Source organism: Ammospiza nelsoni, chromosome 17 (genome assembly GCF_027579445.1).
Source record: "Ammospiza nelsoni isolate bAmmNel1 chromosome 17, bAmmNel1.pri, whole genome shotgun sequence".
In the NCBI taxonomy this organism is placed as follows: domain Eukaryota; kingdom Metazoa; phylum Chordata; class Aves; order Passeriformes; family Passerellidae; genus Ammospiza; species Ammospiza nelsoni.
The window spans coordinates 971,253-989,467 of record NC_080649.1 but is presented as its reverse complement, the minus strand read 5'-3'; the positions used below and the strand labels follow the sequence as shown (position 1 = coordinate 989,467).

The following is an 18,215-nucleotide window of genomic DNA, read 5'->3' as shown; positions in this document are numbered from 1 at the left end:
CTATTGGCCAGGGCGCCCCGGCGCTCGTTCGGTAACGCGTTGGGCAACTCCGCGGTAACTCCTCGGGAACTGCTCGGGCTCCGCTCCGCCGGGGCTCAGGGCTCGGCGGTCACCGGGGGCAGCGGAGGGACCGTGCTCCGACACCGCCCGCCGGCGCCCGGAACCTCCGCGCGGCGGGCGCGTTCCCCGCCGAGCCCCGTCCCGTTGTTATGACGACACGGCCGTAAAGCCGCCATCTTGCGGCGCGTTGCGACACGGGGGCCGCGATGGCAACGGGCGCGGGGCCGGCTGCGCTTACGGCAGAAGCGGCCGGGCCGGGCCGGGGCGCGGCCGCCGCGGGCTCCGGGCCCCCCGCGCCCCCCGCCGCCCTCATCGGCCTCCAGCCGCCCTTCGGCGAGCAAGGTACCGCCCTCACGGCGCCCCGGCCGGCGCTGCCGGGCCTGGGGGCGGCGCGGCCCGCTGGGTGAGGTGGCCGGCCCGGTGCCGCCAGCGGGGCGGGAGGCGGACGGGTCTCGGTGTGCCTCGGCCGGGGTCTCCCCGCTCCCCTCCCTCATCCCCCGGGCGGAGCGGCGGGGCCGGGTGGTGTATGCCGGTGCCGGGAGGGGCTGGGGGGCTGCTGGGACGGGATCCCGGGGCAGGGAGCGGAGACACACCGAACGCCCGGTGCCTCGGGCCTGTCCCGCGTCCCGCGTCCCGTGTCCCGCCCCGCTGACGGCGCTTTCCCCGCAGACGAGGATGACGTGCACAAGTGCGGGCGCTGCCAGTCGGAGTTCAGCTCCCTGCAGGAGTTCGTGCAGCACAAGCTGCAGAAGGGCTGCCAGCGCCCTCCCGACCCGCTCGCCGGGCTCCTCGGCCACGAAGGACAAAAGGTGACCGCGGCCTCTCCCAGCCGGGGCTGGAAATGATTGGGATGCTACGGGCTGTTGGGTTGGAGGGGAGGGAGCAGCGTGCTCGGGCAAGCAGGACCTGCCTGCTGAAAGGTGCTCTGTGCCAGCAGGTGGTTCCTGCTGTCGAGGAGTCCATCACTGTTGCTCACATTGTTGTCGAAGCATCTTCCATAGCAGAGGAGATCAGCGACGCCTCGGCCATCGTAGGTGAGCTCTGGGGTGCCTTGGTGTGCCCGGGGCGTCTGGTAGCTGTTCCCTCATCTGTGACCTCTTCTGATGGCTTTGGGTCGTGGTTGGGTGGGTGACACCTCTGTGTCACTGGGATTTGGGGCTGTTCCTGCAGAGCTCTGGGAGGCAGCCCTGGGCCAGCCCTGCAATCCTCCCCCATCAGGGCCATGGAATAGTCATGGGATGGGCTGGGTTGGGAGGGCCCTCAAAGCCCACCCAGTGCCACCCTTGCCATGTTTAGGGACACCTTCCACTGTCCCAGGGTGCTCCAAGCCCTGTCCAGCCTGGCCTTGGGCACTGCCAGGGATCCAGGGGCAGCCACAGCTGCTCTGGGCACCTGTGCCAGGGCCTGCCCACCCTCCCAGGGAGCAATTCCTTTGCAATATCTATTGTAAACCTACCCTCCTTCAGCCTAATTAATACAACTAATTAATACAAATTAGATGTTAAGCTCTGTTCCAGAAGTGCCCATTTTATGCTGCCATAATGAGAAGGTTGCAAAGATTCAAGTGGCAGGTTTAAAATATCTTTTCTCCTTCTTCGTGCATGACATGCTGAGACAGTAGATGATGGTTTGTTGTCCTGTAAAGAAGCCGACTGTGTCCCCACCTTTTCCCAGGCAGTGGGCACATCAAAGAGGTCATTGTAGCAGGAGACCATGTGTTTGAGAACCCGAATGGCCACGTGGATGGGGAGGTCAGTGAGGAGCAGGACGCTTCCAGCGAGCTGACCAAGGTCAAGCTGCAGGTGAACAAGGAGGGGCGATACGTGTGTGAGCTGTGCCAGAAGACATTTAAAACTGTGAGTATCCCCTCTGCTGTTGTGGGCTAGGGAGCCTTTTAGGCTGGCTGTGAACCTTAGAAGAGCTCCCTAGACTCAGTAGCAGTGTGCTTTACTGCCTGCCCTTCCCAGAGGGAAGTTCTGTTTTCACAAGGAGCCTTGTTGTTCTTTACAGCTAAAATGTAAAATCTTTAAACTATTTGGAAATTCTTTCCCTAGGCCAGCATCCTCAAAGCTCACATGATCACCCACAGCAGCAAGAAGGACTATGAGTGTAAACTCTGTGGGACTTCCTTTAGGACAAAGGGGTCTCTGATCCGACACCATCGGCGGCACACGGGTAAGAGTTCTCCCAAAGAAGAGCTCCTTGTCACGGGAGCTGTCTGTGGCTATCCTTTTGCCTTCCAGGGGAACTCCTTGCTGCTTCCCATGTTTTGCTGAGACCACTGAGCTCCTCAGCATTTGGGGTGCTGGGAGGCAGTGGAAGGTTCTGGGATAGGCACAGTCGTGTGCTGTAGAAAGCTGAACATGTTCTTCAGCCCGTCACACAGAGCTGATCCACACAGTGCTGGCTTTAAAATGGTTGTTTTGATTCTTGTCATTTCCAGATGAAAGACCTTACAAATGCAAGAAATGTGGGAAAAGCTTCCGGGAATCGGGAGCTTTGACTCGGCACCTTAAATCTCTGACACCTTGCACTGAAAAAATCCGCTTCAACGTGACCAAAGAAATAGTTGTCAACAAAGATGATCTGCCACCAGGTCAGTGGTGCTGCCAAGACCTGCCTCCTGTCTGATAAAGCCAAACCCTCCCAGCACTTGGAATAGAAATTCCTTCTGGCACAGGTGCCCAGAGCAGCTGTGCCTGCCCCTGGATCCCTGGCAGTGTCCAAGGCCAGGTTGGACAGGGCTTGGAGCAGCCTGAGATGGTGGAAAGTGTCCCTGCCCATAGCAGGGGTTGGAACTGGATGACCTGCAAGATCCCTTCCAACCCAAACCATTCCATGATAAGAAATAATCTTATGGTTTTGAATTTACGTTTTTTATACCACAAAAAAGTAATTTATACAGCAAAGTTACCTCAAAGCCAGGTGTGAACTCAAGAATGTTTGAGAATCTGGTACGAAGGTGGTGTTAACAGGCACCTTGTGCTCTAAGGCAGATTTTTAGGGCACAGGGAGTTGCTGAGGGGTGCATTTCCCCTTCATTTCTTGCAGGTTCGTTTCTTGCAGGACCCTGCAGCTCCACCACAGACACAGTGTCCTCCATAGCGAGCGAATCCATCGAGGCCTCCCCTGTCATCCACCTCGTGACAGATGCAAAAGGCAACGTGCTCCATGAGGTCCATGTGCAGATGCAGGGACTGCCCGTGGTGGATGCAAAGCCCCTGGAGGCAGATGTGAGTGTTGTTTGATTCAAACACCCTCCGTGTGTTTTACACAAAGAATGTTTCACCTCAGAGCAGAGGTGTCTGGGGTACTGGCAGTAAATCTGAGTGTGGAATGAAGGGCTTCCTTTGGTTGGTTTCCTTCTGGGCTTGTCATCCCTTGGGTTGTCAGAGTACAGATCCACCTCATCCTCCTCCTCAGCCCAAGGCATTCCCTGGCTGATCTTTCAGCCCCATAGCACAGCACACCCAGACAGAGTGGCACGCGCAGCAGTGTTGCTGTAGAACATTGTGGGTTTGCTGTGCCCAACTTCTCTTTGTTCCTGCAGCAGCCGCATCCCAAGGAGCTGCCCTGCGAGGGGGAAGTGAACAGTGAGAACCTGCTGAGGCAGGCCATGAGGAATTCGGGGATTGTCATCGAGAGGGTGGCTCTGGAGGAGGTGCCGAAGCCGGATGAACCTGTGGCAGCTGCTCCAGAAGAGCTGGAGAACAAAGGGATGGAAGTAGAAGAGGAGCCGTGTGTGGAGCAGTGTGTTAAACTGGAAGGAGCAGAGTCTGTATGTTTGTATTCCATCAGCACATTAATTTTTTAACTTTCCTTGTCTGTATTTGGGTGTGGGCAGCTGTTGTCCTCATGTTGTCCTCGTGTGTCTGCCTGTGCCTGTGGCTTTGTCAGGTTTTAGAGTTACATTGTGCAGGTGTGATTTAAGGGAAATGTTCCTTCACACATGTGCTGTCTCTTTCACAACGGAGATCTCTTTCCTGTCCAAGCTGGAGTGTTAAATTGGGAATTTGGGTAGCAATCCTAACTGGACACACCAGTACAAAAATAGAAAAGCAGTTTTCCCATTTTCTCTCCAGCAGACACCTGCAGAAGGAACCAACGGGTACAAACGTTACATTTGCTCTCACTGTAATGAAGCCTTCAATGAAGTTGCTGCCCTGGAAGCTCACAGCAAAAGTCACACAGGTAAAGGGCTGCTGGGGCTGCTGTGTGACACAAGCTCAGTGACCTCAGCTGGGTACAGCTCCTCTGATGAGGAGAGACTGCAGGACCTGGCTCTGGTCAGTCTGGAGAAGGGAAGGCTGAGAGGGGATCCCATCAATCCATACAAATCCCTCCCAGGGGTGTCAGAGGATGGTGCCAGACTCTGTTCAGGGACAGGATGAGGAGCAATGCCCAGAAATTTAAACACAACAAAATCCATGTTAACATGAGGAAGAACCTCTTTGCAATGAGGGTGGCAGAGCCTGGGACATGTTCCTGTGTCACCTGCTCCAGGTGACCCTGCCTGGCCAGGGGCTGCTCTGGATGATCACCAGAGGTCCCTTCTCACCCCAGCTATTCTGGGATTCTGTGAAAGCCCACCCACGTGGTGACAATACAATTCCTCCCCTTCTCCAGGTTGCTTTTTGTGACAATTCAGTTACACCCGTACCACATCCTTGCGCTGCGGGATACCCTGATCAACCACACCTTTTTCTCTGTGTCCCTCTAGAGTACAAACCTTTCAGGTGCGAGGAGTGTGGCAAGGAGTTCACCAAGGGCTACCTGCTGAAGAAGCACCAGGAGGTGCACGTGAACGAGCGGCGCTTCCGCTGCGGGGAGTGTGGCAAGCTCTACAAAACCATCGCCCACGTCAAGGGGCACCGGCGCGTGCACTCGGACGAGCGGCCCTACGCCTGCCCCAAGTGCGGCAAGCGCTACAAGACGAAGGTGAGCCCCAACCTCACCTCACCAACCCCCTCGCTGCTTCCCCACAGCCAGGCTGTGGCACAGGGCAGGAGGCTTTGCTCCTCAAAGAGCTCGTCTGTCTCTCATAGCTCAGAGAACCTGTGGCTGCTCCATCCTTGCCAGTGTCCAAGGTCAGGTTGGACAGGGCTTGGAGCAGCCTGGGACAGTGGAAGGTGTCCCTGCCATGGCAGGGGGGTGGAATAAGATGTTCCCTAAGGTTCTTTCCAACCTCAACCATTCAGTGATTCTGTGAGCTGAAACTCCAGGAAGACGTTTTGGTTTAGTGGGCAAAAGAACAGTCTTTGTAAAAGCATCACATTTCTGAAGAAACTGTTCCTTCATGTGTGGAACAAATATGTGATAACAGTGTCCTGGTTCTGGCCAGGATGAGGTTGATTTTTGCAGTAGCCAGGAGGGTGCATGTCTAGAACATTCTGGTATGAGTGTAAGGGGTTCCTTCTCTCTGTTATCAGGGCAGGTCAGTTGCTCACCTCTTCCTCACTCTCTGTCACCAGTAGTGTTTTTTTATCTTATTTCTGTTTCTGTAAATTGTTCCTATCTCAGTCCATGATTTTCACCTTTTGTGCCTCCAATTCTCTCCAGCCCACTGTGAGGGGAGGGGGAGAGGGAGAGGGGAACAAGTGAGTGCCTCTTGGTTTGGAGACTCATGGTGTGAGCACTGGCTTGGGAAGTACCATTCCTAAACCACCACCCAAGAAAATCATCCTATAAAAGATGCTGAGTTGCACCCTGGGAGCAGAACCTCACATCTGTGAGTTGGCCGTGTCCTTTCTGAGCGCTTGCCTTGCCTCCCTGCGCGTGCAGAACGCCCAGCAGGTGCATTTCCGTACCCACCTGGAGGACAAGCCCTACGTGTGCCAGTTCTGCAGCCGGGGGTTCCGGGAGAAGGGCTCCCTGGTGCGCCACATCCGCCACCACACCGGCGAGAAGCCCTTCAAGTGCTACAAGTGCGGCCGCGGCTTCGCCGAGCACGGCACCCTCAACAGGCACCTCAGAACCAAAGGTGAGCAGGGCACCCTCAGCAGGCACCTCAGAACCAAAGGTGAGCAGGGCACCCTCAGCAGGCACCTCAGAACCAAAGGTGAGCACGGCACCCTCAGCAGGCACCTCAGAACCAAAGGTGAGCAGGGCACCCTCAACAGGCACCTTAGAACCAAAGGTGAGCAGGGCACCCTCAGCAGGCACCTCAGAACCAAAGGTGAGCAGGGCACCCTCAGCAGGCACCTCAGAACCAAAGGTGAGCAGGGCTGGGCTGCCCTGGGCCTGAGCTGGGCAGGCTGGGAGTGGTGCTGAGGGTGCATCTCACACACATCACAGAACCACAGGACACAGGCTCAAGCTGCACCAAGGGAAATACAGGTTGGATATCAGATTATTTTTACAGAAAGAAATGGAATGGCCTGCCCAGGAGGTGGTGGAGTCACCTCCCTGCATGTGTTTATGACAAGCCTGGATGTGGCACTCAGTGCCATGGTTTACTTGAGGTGTAGGGCATAGGTTGGACTCTCTGATCTTTAAGGTCTCTTCCAACCTGGTCATTCTGTGGATTTAATGACTCACAGGGAAGTGGGCATGTTCTGGGAAGGAAATGTCTGAGTAAAGTTCTCAGCAGTAATCTGGTTTGGTGGGATTAGTTGCACTGGGCTTGCTGCTCCTTGAGCTCCTAAGCAGGCATTTCCAGACTTCTTCAGGTAGTGCTGACGGTGTTACTCCAAAGGAATAATACAAGTTTACTGGAGGAAAAATGGACTTTTGTAGGAGGTACTGAAATGTATCAGCAGAAAAGATCAATGATTTAAAATATACCCAAATTCTTCCTGTATGTTCTTCACACATGGCTTGGATACCCTGAGTGGTTTTACCACCTGCATTTACCCATGTTTGGAATTGCACTGGAGAGCTGCTCTGCTCCTGGTGTCACAGGGACTCTCCTGGGCTGTTCCTTGGCCTGTCCTGGTGGGCCAAGAGCCCCTCAGGTGCCACTGGTCACTCGTCCATGGCATCCCCGTGCTGGTGCTGCAAAGCACCTTCCAGCTGCTACTGGAGATGGACACAAACAGTGATGTTTTTCTGGAATTCCCTGCAGGTGGCTGCCTCCTTGCTATGAAGGAGGTGGAAGAAGTGATGGTGTCAGAGGAGAGTCAGTCTGCTGACAACTTGGCAGCCACAGTCCTTTCAGAAGACCCGCACACGGTTCTGGTGGAGTTCTCCTCAGTGGTGGCAGACACCCAGGAGTACATCATCGAGGTGAGAAGGGGCAGCCAGCCTGCCCACTGGGAACTGAGCACAAGCTTTGGTCAGGGAAAACCCTGCACTTGTTCATGTTCCTGCTCCAGGCTTTTGGGAGAAGGTAAAACAGGCCCTGCCCTGCCTGCACGGCCCCAGGAGCCAGTGGGATCAGCCTTGTTTGGAGGGAAAGCACTTGGAGCTTCCCCACCCTCCCAAAGTGCTGTGTGTGCCAGGAGGCTGAGCCTGAGAACTTCTGACCACACCAGATTTTAAGTCCTCACAAGCTTGCTTCAACTTTCCCTCCTATTTTCTCCCATTTCTGTTTATCTTACTTTGTCCCAGATAATCTGTGTTGTTTCTAACAGAGGCTGCCAAAAGCAATGAATTCTGCATTTCACTTTCTCCCCTCTGTCACACAGAGCCAGCTCTCATCCCAGCAGGGTAACACAGCTCAGTTATTGAGTGCTGCCATAGTTCTTCTCCAGTAAGAGAAAAATCTGCTGCGTGGCCAAATCCTGCTGAGGGAGGACTTTCTCTTTCAGTTATTTGTGAACATTGTGCATTCATTTTAAGTAGTTCCTGATAATGGGATTGGGAGGGAATGTCAAGGAGTTGTCTTTGGAGCAGCTACTGCATGTGAGGGGAGCACAAAGACTTGTGTAAAAGATTAGTGAATTATATCTTGGTGATAAAATTCTTTTCATAAGAACCTAAAAAGAGAATAATCTTATTTTGTCTTCCAGACTTCTACCGAAGACATGGAGACCAGTGAAGCTACTGAAATAATAGAGGGAACAAGACATGAGGTAAGGCAGTCCTTGGGTGACAGGAGGGGTGGCACATTGCAGAGTCTGCGCTGGGGTGCACAGCTGCAGCAGAGCTGCTCCTGTCACTGCCCCAGGGGTGACACGAGCAGCGATGACTGCCCTTAACTCTGTCAGTAAACGCAGCCCTGTCCCTGGCAGGTGGACAGCCACATCATGAAGGTGGTGCAGCAGATCGTGAACCAGGCCAACTCGGGCCACCAGATCATCGTGCAGAACGTGACGGTGGCCGAGGGCGGCGCGGGCGCCGACGCCGCCGACACCATCACCATCGCCACCCCCGAGAGCCTCACCGAGCAGGTGGCCATGACCCTGGCCTCGGCCATCGGCGACGGCGCCGTGCTGGCCACCGACGGCGGCCTGGCCGCGCAGGAGGCCACCGTCACCATGGTGGCGTCCGAGGACATCGAGATCATGGAGCACGCCGGCGAGTTCGTCATCGCCTCGCAGGAGGGAGACGTGGAGGTGCAGACTGTGATCGTGTGAGGGGTGGGAGTGCTCACCTGGGCACTGGGGCTGCTCGCGCAGCCAGGGGACACTCCTGGGGCGGTGCAGGTCTGAAACGGTCTAGGACAGGTCTGAAACGGTCTAGGACAGGTCTGAAACGGGATAGGACAGGTCTAAAATGGGATAGGACAGGGCAGGTCCGAGGTGTTCTCAGTCTAAAACCAATTCCAGGAGTTAAAGCCTTGGCCTGGTCACCCTGAGGAGACCGACAGGTCACAAGTGGCACTCAGTATTCTGTACAGCAGCCTCGAATGAAGGAAGATCCTTTGGGAATCAGCCCACCACTCTGCCCACCACTGGGATGGCAGTGGTCTGGCTTTTAAAAGGATTCAGAAAGTGTAGCAAGTATGTGGGGTCTCACAAGGGATTTTTTCAATATATGCATTTAAAACAAGTTGAGAAAACCAAACCTAAGGAGTTGTGGTGTGTGTTGAGCACCATGGAAACACTCTCATGCCTTTAACCTCACTCCTTCAGGCCTCCCAAGGCACGGTACTGCAGTATTTCTCCTTTCTTTGGTATCCTGGACAAGTAGCCTTATGTACTGGTCTGTGAATGCATCATTGTACCCTGCAATGCCAGCCAGGCTGCTCCGAGAGCCAGCCTGGGGGCTGGAAAGCCATATTGTATAGGAATTTGGTTTTTTTTAAACCGTATTTGGATTTTTAATTGCATATTGTACAGATTTGGCATGTAAATAAATACATTTTTAAAAATAAAGTTATTTAAAGTTCTTACTACATTTTTTCCAATTTCTCTTCTGTTATACTCAGAAGAATTTCTGGAAGGAGAGGTGAACAGGGACACTTTAATTTCCTTCCTGAAGTTAGTGCTCCAAAGCTGCAGCCGGACATGGTTTCTGCAGGTAAGATCCTGCCAGAAATCATTCTTGCAGTTAAATACACACAGCCTATTGTAGTCATTGTTAACAGTCATGGCTTAATTGTTTCCCTAAGAAAGATAGAAAAAGATGCTGCTTCCTCAAAATTCACAGGAGCTCCGTGTTAGCCCTTCCCAGAGAGAAAGATTCACCTTGGGAAGATGAACCAAATCCTTATACAGGGGCCAGGACTGAGCTGGCCCTGAGTCTCACTGAGGGAGGGAGCTCCAATGAGGCACCAATATGTGAATTCTGCAGTAATCTTGTTCCAAATCTGCAGTTCCAGAATCTTGTTCCATAGTCTGCCTGGGGCAGCCAAGCCCACTGCTGAACTGAAGTCTTAGAAAACATTTAAAAATGCCCAGAGAAACAAGGATATCTTCATGTTTTCTTCTTCCTTTCCAACGTGGTAGGAGGGTTAAAGATTTCCTTTAAGTTCCTCCAGATCCCTTTGGAATAAATGTTTCTGTAGACGAGGGGTCTGTCATGAGACTGGGAGCCCCCAAATCTTCGGGATTTGCACCATTCGTTGGTGGTCTGGTTGGTGAGGGCCAAATACAGACTGAAGGAGCAATATCCCCCCAGCACCAGGGTGAGCAGGATGACAAACCCCAGCATGAAGACAATCCTGGGGAAAGTCAAGAAAAGGTGCTGCAGAGAAAGAGAAAAGTAAATTAAAATGTGGGAGGGTTGAATCCCATGGGCACTGCACAGCCCCAGCTGGAATGCACATCCATGTGCACGTGGAACTGTATCAGCATTCTGTGGGGTGTCCTGCTTTAACACCTCCACAAAGGTACCTCAGGGACTCTCAGCTGTTTCCTAAACCTTACTACATCAGCTCATCACTGGAATGGAAATTCCTTCTCTATGAACCACATATGAACTGAGTGACAGATCCTGGAGACAGGAACCTGTAGAATGGGAGGTGCTGTGAGAAAAAACCCCATTTCTGAAGGATTCAGCAGTGGCAGCTTTCTAAATCTAGTTATAAAACAACTAAAACCCTGCAGCCTGTCCCCAAACCTGCAGTCTGCCCCAAAACCCTGCAGCCTGTCCCCAAACCTGCAGTCTGCCCCAAAACCCTGCAGCCTGTCCCCAAACCTGCAGTCTGCCCCAAAACCCTGCAGCCTGTCCCCAAACCTGCAGTCTGCCCCAAAACCCTGCAGTCTGTCCCCAAACCTTGTAGTCTGTCCCCAAACCTGCAGTCTGCCCCAAAACCCTGCAGTCTGTTCCCAAACCCTGCAGCCTGTCCCCAAACCCTGCAGCCTGTCCCAACCCTGCAGTCTGCCCCAACCCTGCAGCCTGTCCCAAAACCTTGTAGTCTGTCCCAAAACCTTGCAGTGTGTCCCCAAACCCTGCAGCCTGCCCCAACCCTGCAGTCTGCCCCAAAACCCTGCAGTCCGCCCCCGTGCTGGAGGAACAGAACGCAGCTCCTGACAGCAGAGCACCAGCCAGAACATTGCACAGCACTGACCTGGACGAGGAGGGGGATCCCCACGGGCTGCTCCTGGCCCTGGGCATCCAGGTAGGTGCCGTGCAGGGCGCTGGAGAGCAGCAGCACGCGCACGAGCAGCGCGGCACTGACAGCGGCCACGGCGCCCGCGGTGGCCGTCAGGGACAGCAGGTAGAGCAGGAACAGCCCCGCGTTGCCGGCCCCGATGCAGTTGTTCACCCACACGCAGTGGTGGTCAAAGCGGTGCACGCACGTCCTGCACACGCCTCCGGGAGGCAGGGGCAAAACGAGAGCCTCGGGGTCAGAACCCAGGAACTCCTCTGAGTGCCCTGGAGGGCTCCAGCCCCTGCCCGGGGGGCTCAGAGACCTTGGCACAGAGCCCCAGACCCCCGTGCCTTTGATTTTGACCCATGGAGAAAATTACCACCTTTATATAAAGAATTAAAGTCAAGAAAGTTTAAGTAGAATAATAGTTAGCGTGTCACAGGGTGAAAAATAGATTTTTGAATTTTTAGAATGGGGGCTAGGGGTCCCAAAATGGAGGAATTTGGGCGTACCCTGTCCTTCTTTCTCCATCCTAGCCCCCATCTTCTGGGTGATGCTGGCACTTTGGGATTGGTTTAAGGCAGAAGCTCACTGTCTAACATAGGTGATAGGTATTGGGAAGTTATGGTAAATAATGCACACATAGTTTTTAGTATAAAAGATGACACCAGTGTGCCTCAATCCAACATGCCAGACAGACCTATGGCAGGTTGGAGAAGGAATGTTACAGATAAGAAATAATAAACAACCTTGAGAACAAGAACAGAGGAATCCTGACTCCTTCAACTGCCAGGCTGGAGAAAGAGGCTTGTACATATCTCAGAGTCTCTCTGACCAGCAGAGATTCTGAGCTCTTGGCACTTGGTTTTTAAGTAAGCAGTTGGATCTTTAGGTGTTTTTTAAGCTGGAAATGTGTGGGAGTTGCAGTCGGGGTTTAGCTGGCAGCTTTTGAAGCAAATAAATTCAATTGTGGATCCTAAGCAAAACAACGTATTCCATTTCCTCTTTTATTCACCAAGACTGCAGCTCCAAGGCTTTGGTTTCTCTGACAGCACTGCCTGGCAAAGCACCTGAAAGGCAGAGATTGGAGCTCCCACCTTTATTTTAGATGGTAAAATGAGGTGGTGGGCTTCTCATCCCTGGCAGGGTTCCAGTCAGGCTGGCAGGGCTTGGAGCACCCTGGGCTAGTGGAAGGTGTGCGGGGTGACATGAGATGGGCTTTAAAGATCCCTCCAGCCCAAACCAGTACAGGGTTCTGTGACTATGAAACAATCCTGATCTGAGGTCCTGACAGCTGACAATATCTGTTATCAGCTGTTCCTGACCCTGAATTATCCCTCAGAACTGGTAATTTCTGTGAGAAGCAACAGCACCCAACCAGCTCCAGGGATGGGCAAATGCAGCTGTGACCTGGGACCTCAGGAACACAAACCCAGCCCTGTGAGCCCTGAGCTGGTAACAGAACAGCTGTGGTGGGAACTGCAGCTCCTGGGGCAGAATTCCTTTGGGAAGCTCTTAGTGCCATGGTTATCAAGGAATCTCAGATCCTTACTGCAGTGCTTGGACCTGGCTGGTTTCTCCAGGGTGCACGTGGGACACACGAGGCCTCTCTGGAACAACACCCCATCATAGGCATAAACCTTAGCCAGGGATGCAGCGTTGGATTTGGTCACTGTACCTGCCAACGAGACAGGGAAAAGAACTAAACCATGGGATTTGCAGCAGGTTTTTGTGTTTTCAGGGAGCAGGGTGTGATCTCACCAGGGTTGGCCCGGGAGCAGAGCAGGAGGCAGCCCAGGTTGCCAGCCAGCAGCAGGTAGGGCAGCAGCAGCAGCAGCAGGTGGAACTGCAGCTCCCAGCAGTACACGAACACCTCCCAGGTGTACTCCCCAAACACTGCAGCCTGCAGGGCCACGTGCAGCACCACAAACAAACAGCTCCTGCCAGCAAAGGGACAGGCTGCTTAATACCCAGCATCCTGATTAACAGGTCAAGTACACCCAGAGGTGATCAAAGACTTCCCAAATGCAAGGAGACACCTCTTTTAGGTTTTCAGGCCAGCTTGGATTGCATATTAATAGTGTTTTCTCCATCCACTGCCTTCTCCTTCTCTTCTTCCCACATATGCTCCTTTAAATATGTCAGCTCAATTCCCTGCTTTATTCACATATACTTTGGATTTTTTCCCCTGTCAGTACAAAGTCCTATAATCACTTGCTGCTGACAAAATATGCCACAGCAATAGGCCACAAAACATTCTGCTGTGAAAGCAAAGAAAATAATCTTTAAAACTCTGCAATAATAGCTGGTAGGAAGTAAAAGGGTGGCAGGAGGTGGGCAGTGAGCACCAGTTCCAGAGCATGTGGAGACTCCCAGTGCCCCCAGCACCCTGGCAGTGCCACCTCTCTGTCTCAGGCTGTGTTAGAGCAGGGCATCAGCAGAACAGGCACCAAGCCCCCCCAGCACTCCCAGCACAGCTGCAGACCTGCAGCCCTGCAGTCACTGGCACAGCGAGCTGCTGTCCCCAGAGAAAAGGTGTTTGAACCCTTCCTGAGGCACCCGAGTGCACAGACACACAGAATGCACCTGAATCCAGCAGGCTGCTCTGCAGCTTCCCCCCAGCCACCCGGACAGCCAGCCTGCTGGGCTGGCACTAATGGGATTGGAGGCAGAGGATGGAGATGAGTCTGTCTGGCTCCATCTGCAGCTGCCACAGAGGCTGTGGTGATTCCTGTGGGATGCAGGATCCCACCAGTGCGACCAACATCTGCTACTGAGCCACATTATCAACGTTTGTCAATATGTTCCAACATTTCAGGGCTCCACCCTCCAAACAATGAGCGGGGAAGGCAGAGGCAGCAGCGTGGCAAACCTCAAAGGGAGCCTGGAATCCTGGCAGGCATCCCAAATGGAGACAGAATTCCTAAGGATAATACTAGAGCTCTGGTGGCAGGAATCCCAACAGTAACCAGAAATAAGAGAAGAAAATAATTCCAAAGGCACAAAAGTGCAATACCTTGTGTGGAAGAGCCTGTGCAGTGCCCGCTGTGCCACCCTCTGCAGCTGGCTGGGGATCAGCAGTGCCAGCACCTGAGGAAATGAAGGAAATGGCAGGGAACGTAGGAAATGGCAGGAAATGTTACCTGACCATCCCTGCTGCCTCGGGGCAGGCTCAGATTGAAGTACAACCCTCCTCCCTCAGCTCTGGACCTGCACAGCCCCAGCACTGGGGAGGAGGCTCCTTTTCAGGAGAACCAAAGGTGGGAGAGGAGACCTTCAAGACCATGAAGCCCAGCCATAACACAGAATCACAGAAGGCTGCACAAGCCCTTCAATCTCCTGGATCCCAACCTGTGCCCAGTGCCCACCTTGTCCCAGCCCAGAGCTCTGGGTGCCACCTCCAGGTGTTCCTGGGACACCTCCAGGGATGGGGACCCCAAACCTCCCTGGGCAGTTCCCATGCCTGAGCCCCCTCTCCACGAAGGAGGAAGAGAGGCAGGAATGCTGCTGGGGTTTTCCACAGGGGTTCCACACTCCCCCCAGGCCCAAACAAACATATCTGGGTTAATGTGTGAAAGTTCTAAGGAGCTTAGGCTGGGTGTGGGGAGGGGCTGGGTTAGGCAGGGGATAGAACTGAGCAATTCCCCAGCTACAATATGCTCCATCAGCCCATCTCACAGATCAGGGAGGGAGATAAGCAAAGGGATAAAGCTTGTGGCCTCCAGAAAAGAAAGGGGGGAAAAAAGAGCCAGCCAGATCCCCAAAAATGCAGTTTGTGCAGCTCCAGCCCATGGCTCCAGGTCTGACTGTCCTTTCAAGCACAGCTGAAGAAGGAGCTGCCCCTGACCATGGAGTGAGTCCCCCAGGCAGGGCTGTCCCTGAGGAATTGCCTGCTCTGAGCTGAGATCTCTGGAGCAGGAATTGCCTGCTCTGAACTGACAGATCTCTGGAGCAGGAATTGCCTGCTCTGACAGATCTCTCTCTGTAGCAGGAATTGCCTGCTCTGACAGATCTCTGTAGCAGGAATTGCCTGCTCTGACAGATCCCTGTAGCAGGAATTGCCTGCTCTGACAGATCTCTAGAGCAGGAATTGCCTGCTCTGACAGATCCCTGTAGCAGGAATTGCCTGCTCTGACAGATCTCTAGAGCAGGAATTGCCTGCTCTGACAGATCTCTCTCTGTAGCAGGAATTGCCTGCTCTGACAGATCTCTAGAGCAGGAATTGCCTGCTCTGACAGATCCCTGTAGCAGGAATTGCCTGCTCTGACAGATCTCTAGAGCAGGAATTGCCTGCTCTGACAGATCTCTGTAGCAGGAATTGCCTGCTCTGACAGATCCCTGTAGCAGGAATTGCCTGCTCTGACAGATCTCTGGAGCAGGAATTGCCTGCTCTGACAGATCTCTCTCTGTAGCAGGAATTGCCTGCTCTGACAGATCTCTATAGCAGGAATTGCCTGCTCTGACAGATCCCTAGAGCAGGAATTGCCTGCTCTGACAGATCTCTCTCTGTAGCAGGAATTGCCTGCTCTGAGCTGACACATCTCTATAGCAACACAGCAATTAGAGAGGCTGTGCCTATTTCTAGCTGACACAGAGGGAAAATATGCAGTGAGAGCTTCTTGCCTCAGATGTGAAAGACCAGGAGGCAAAAAGCATATGTGGAGCTGAGAAGATGCTAAATATTTTGGTGTGAACTGGTGCATCTCAGCTCGGCGGCTTGAGGGATGAGTGTTTGCAAAAAGAAGATTTTTTTTTCCAATTGTGCTGTAAAATGAAACACAACCCAGCAGAAAAGAGCCTGCGGAAAAGCTCAGCACTCTGCAGCCTAATGCCAAGTGCCCTCAGCTGCTCCTCCAGGCCCTTCACCACCCCATGACCATTTTCTGGATGCTCTCTAAGATCTTCAGACCCTTCTGATACTCTGGGGTTTGCCTTGCTCCTTATCTTAAAATCATTTATCTTCTATTGTGACCTTACATTTAACATTGCCTGTATTCATATCCCAGGTAAAATATTGATTACATTCATATGTATTTATTTCCCAGGCACAAGTATTGATTGGATTCCCCCAGACAGTGGCTTCATACCGCAGCAGTAATTTAATTGCTGCTGTTTAAACACTTCATAGCAGCAGTTATTAAGATATGGGGGAAAAAAATCAATTTCTCTGCACAGTGTGTCTATAAACCAAAAGGAAGTATAATGCCAGTAATAAAAAAAGTCTGTCTGAACTCCTGTGAACAGCATTAAACATAATTTTCAATTTAAGTGATAATTTTCTCATCCTTTACCTTCCAAAAATATTACAGCATTTTTTTTTCCTTTTCATTCAGACACAGCCCAACAGACAGAAAAATGAACTGGTGCTTTCCCAATTCCCCGTTTTTACAATAAAATGCCAATTCTTAATCCTCTTTTAAAGCTCTTCATTCCTGCTTCTTTCTTACTGAACAAGAGCCTGCAGCATTAGTACACACATTAAAGAGCTTTCCCTCAAATATCTGCCACCACTCATAATTCTCTCCCTATTTTAATCCTCAAACCTCCCCCACCTTTTTCTTCTTGATGACAGCAGCAACACCACAAAACTGCAAATCCCTGGGGCCCGATTCTTATTTAATTTTTCTGAGATGTGTTGTGGTGTTAGTGAGGAAGGCACTTCTGGCATGGTGGGAAGCTCCAACCTCACCCCAGACAGGCACGGGCAGGGCTGGGAGACCCAAATGATTTTTACAACCTGCTCGGGCAGGATTGAACCATCTCAGAGAAGTGTATTTCTACTTCCTATCTCACTTCCTTGAGAGCAGGCATTAAAGCAGGATGAAATATATTATCACTCTGACCAGACACACTGGCTTTTGTTGGGTTTTTTTTGCTAACAAATACAGCAGTTGCACTAATTTTAGCACACAAAGCAGGGCGGGTTGCCAGCAGGGCAGCTGCTGGTTGCCCTGGCAGCGCAGAGCTGTACCTGGCTGGCCCTGGTGACACTCCTGGTGAGGAAGCTCTCCTGCCTTCCCGAGATCAGGCACAGCAGGGCAGCCACGGCCAGCACGGAGCACAGGTACAGCAGGAACAGCGTCAGGAAATCCATGCCGAGCCCTGCAAGGGAGAGGAGAGGCTCTTGGACCCCTGGGTGCCATCCTGCAGCAGAGCCTGGCATTGCCTGTGCCCAGGGACGGAGCAGCCCCTCCAGCAGCAGCCAGCACTGAGGGCAGCTTTATGTATCTCTGCAAGAATCCCCATATCCTTTAGGCTGGAAAAGCCCTCCCAGCCCATGCAGTCCCAGCTGTGCCTGATGCCCACCTTGTCCCCAGCCCAGAGTTCTGAGTGCCACCTCCAGGAAATCCTCGGGCACCTCCAGGGATGGGCACTCCAAACCTCCCTGGGCAGTTCCAATCCCTGAGCACCCTTTCCACGGGGAAATTCTCCGAAATATCCCACCTTGAGCCTCCCCAGCACAGCCTGAGGCCGTTCCCTCTGCTCCTGTCCCTGGAGCACAGCCCGACTCCCCGGCTGTGCCCTCCTGGAAGGGAATGCCAGAGAGGGAAAAGATCCCTGGGGATCCCCCTTTGCTCCAGGCTCAGCCCCTGCCCGGCTCCCTCAGGGATTCTCCATTCCCCTCCCGGCCCCGTTCCCTTCCCTTCAGGGATTCTCCATTCCCTTCCCGGCCCCGTTCCCTTCCCTTCAGGGATTCCCCATCCCCTCCCGGCCCCGTTCCCTTCCCTTCAGGGATTCTCCATTCCCTTCCCGGCCCCGTTCCCTTCCCTTCAGGGATTCTCCATTCCCCTCCCGGCCCCGTTCCCTTCCCTTCAGGGATTCCCCATCCCCTCCCGGCCCCGTTCCCTTCCCTTCAGGGATTCTCCATTCCCCTCCCGGCCCCGTTCCCTTCCCTTCAGGGATTCTCCATTCCCTTCCCGGCCCCGTTCCCTTCCCTTCAGGGGTTCCCCATCCCCTCCCAGCCCCGTTCCCTTCCCTTCAGGGATTCTCCATTCCCTTCCCGGCCCCGTTCCCTTCCCTTCAGGGGTTCCCCATCCCCTCCCGGCCCCGTTCCCTTCCCTTCAGGGATTCTCCATTCCCTTCCCGGCCCCGTTCCCTTCCCTTCAGGGGTTCCCCAGCCGCTCCCAGCCCCGTTCCCTTCCCTTCAGGGGTTCCCTATCCGCTCCCGGCCCCGTTCCCTTCCCTGGCGGTGCCGCAGCCCCGGGCTCACCGGGGCCGGCCCGGAGCAGCCGCGCCG

General features: G+C 53.6%; 2 protein-coding genes across 7 annotated transcripts; one reads left to right on the top strand and one right to left on the bottom strand.

Annotated features, from left to right (window-relative positions):
• Positions 1 to 107: 107 nt before the first annotated feature.
• Positions 108 to 9,317, top strand: E4F1 (E4F transcription factor 1). Of its 5 annotated transcripts, none has more exons than XM_059484352.1 (14): positions 108 to 402; positions 730 to 869; positions 998 to 1,094; positions 1,735 to 1,916; positions 2,115 to 2,235; positions 2,504 to 2,656; positions 3,127 to 3,293; positions 3,611 to 3,838; positions 4,146 to 4,251; positions 4,781 to 4,998; positions 5,842 to 6,040; positions 7,124 to 7,284; positions 8,010 to 8,072; positions 8,232 to 9,317. In XM_059484352.1, the coding sequence occupies exons 1-14, from the start codon at positions 267 to 269 to the stop codon at positions 8,574 to 8,576; spliced, it is 2,316 nt and encodes a 771-aa protein (XP_059340335.1). In that variant the 5' UTR covers positions 108 to 266; the 3' UTR covers positions 8,577 to 9,317. The 5 variants fall into 5 exon arrangements, with proteins under 5 accessions (XP_059340335.1, XP_059340334.1, XP_059340333.1 ...); XM_059484351.1 differs by having other exon boundaries at positions 4,143 to 4,251; XM_059484350.1 differs by having other exon boundaries at positions 3,112 to 3,293.
• Positions 9,233 to 17,502, bottom strand: ZDHHC4 (zinc finger DHHC-type palmitoyltransferase 4). Of its 2 annotated transcripts, none has more exons than XM_059484354.1 (7): positions 17,423 to 17,502; positions 16,950 to 17,080; positions 13,995 to 14,068; positions 12,740 to 12,918; positions 12,531 to 12,656; positions 10,955 to 11,199; positions 9,233 to 10,128 (listed from the first exon to the last, which is right to left on the bottom strand). In XM_059484354.1, the coding sequence occupies exons 2-7, from the start codon at positions 17,070 to 17,072 to the stop codon at positions 9,859 to 9,861; spliced, it is 1,017 nt and encodes a 338-aa protein (XP_059340337.1). In that variant the 5' UTR covers positions 17,073 to 17,080; positions 17,423 to 17,502; the 3' UTR covers positions 9,233 to 9,858. The 2 variants fall into 2 exon arrangements, with proteins under 2 accessions (XP_059340337.1, XP_059340338.1); XM_059484355.1 differs by having other exon boundaries at positions 17,285 to 17,489.
• Positions 17,503 to 18,215: the final 713 nt, after the last annotated feature.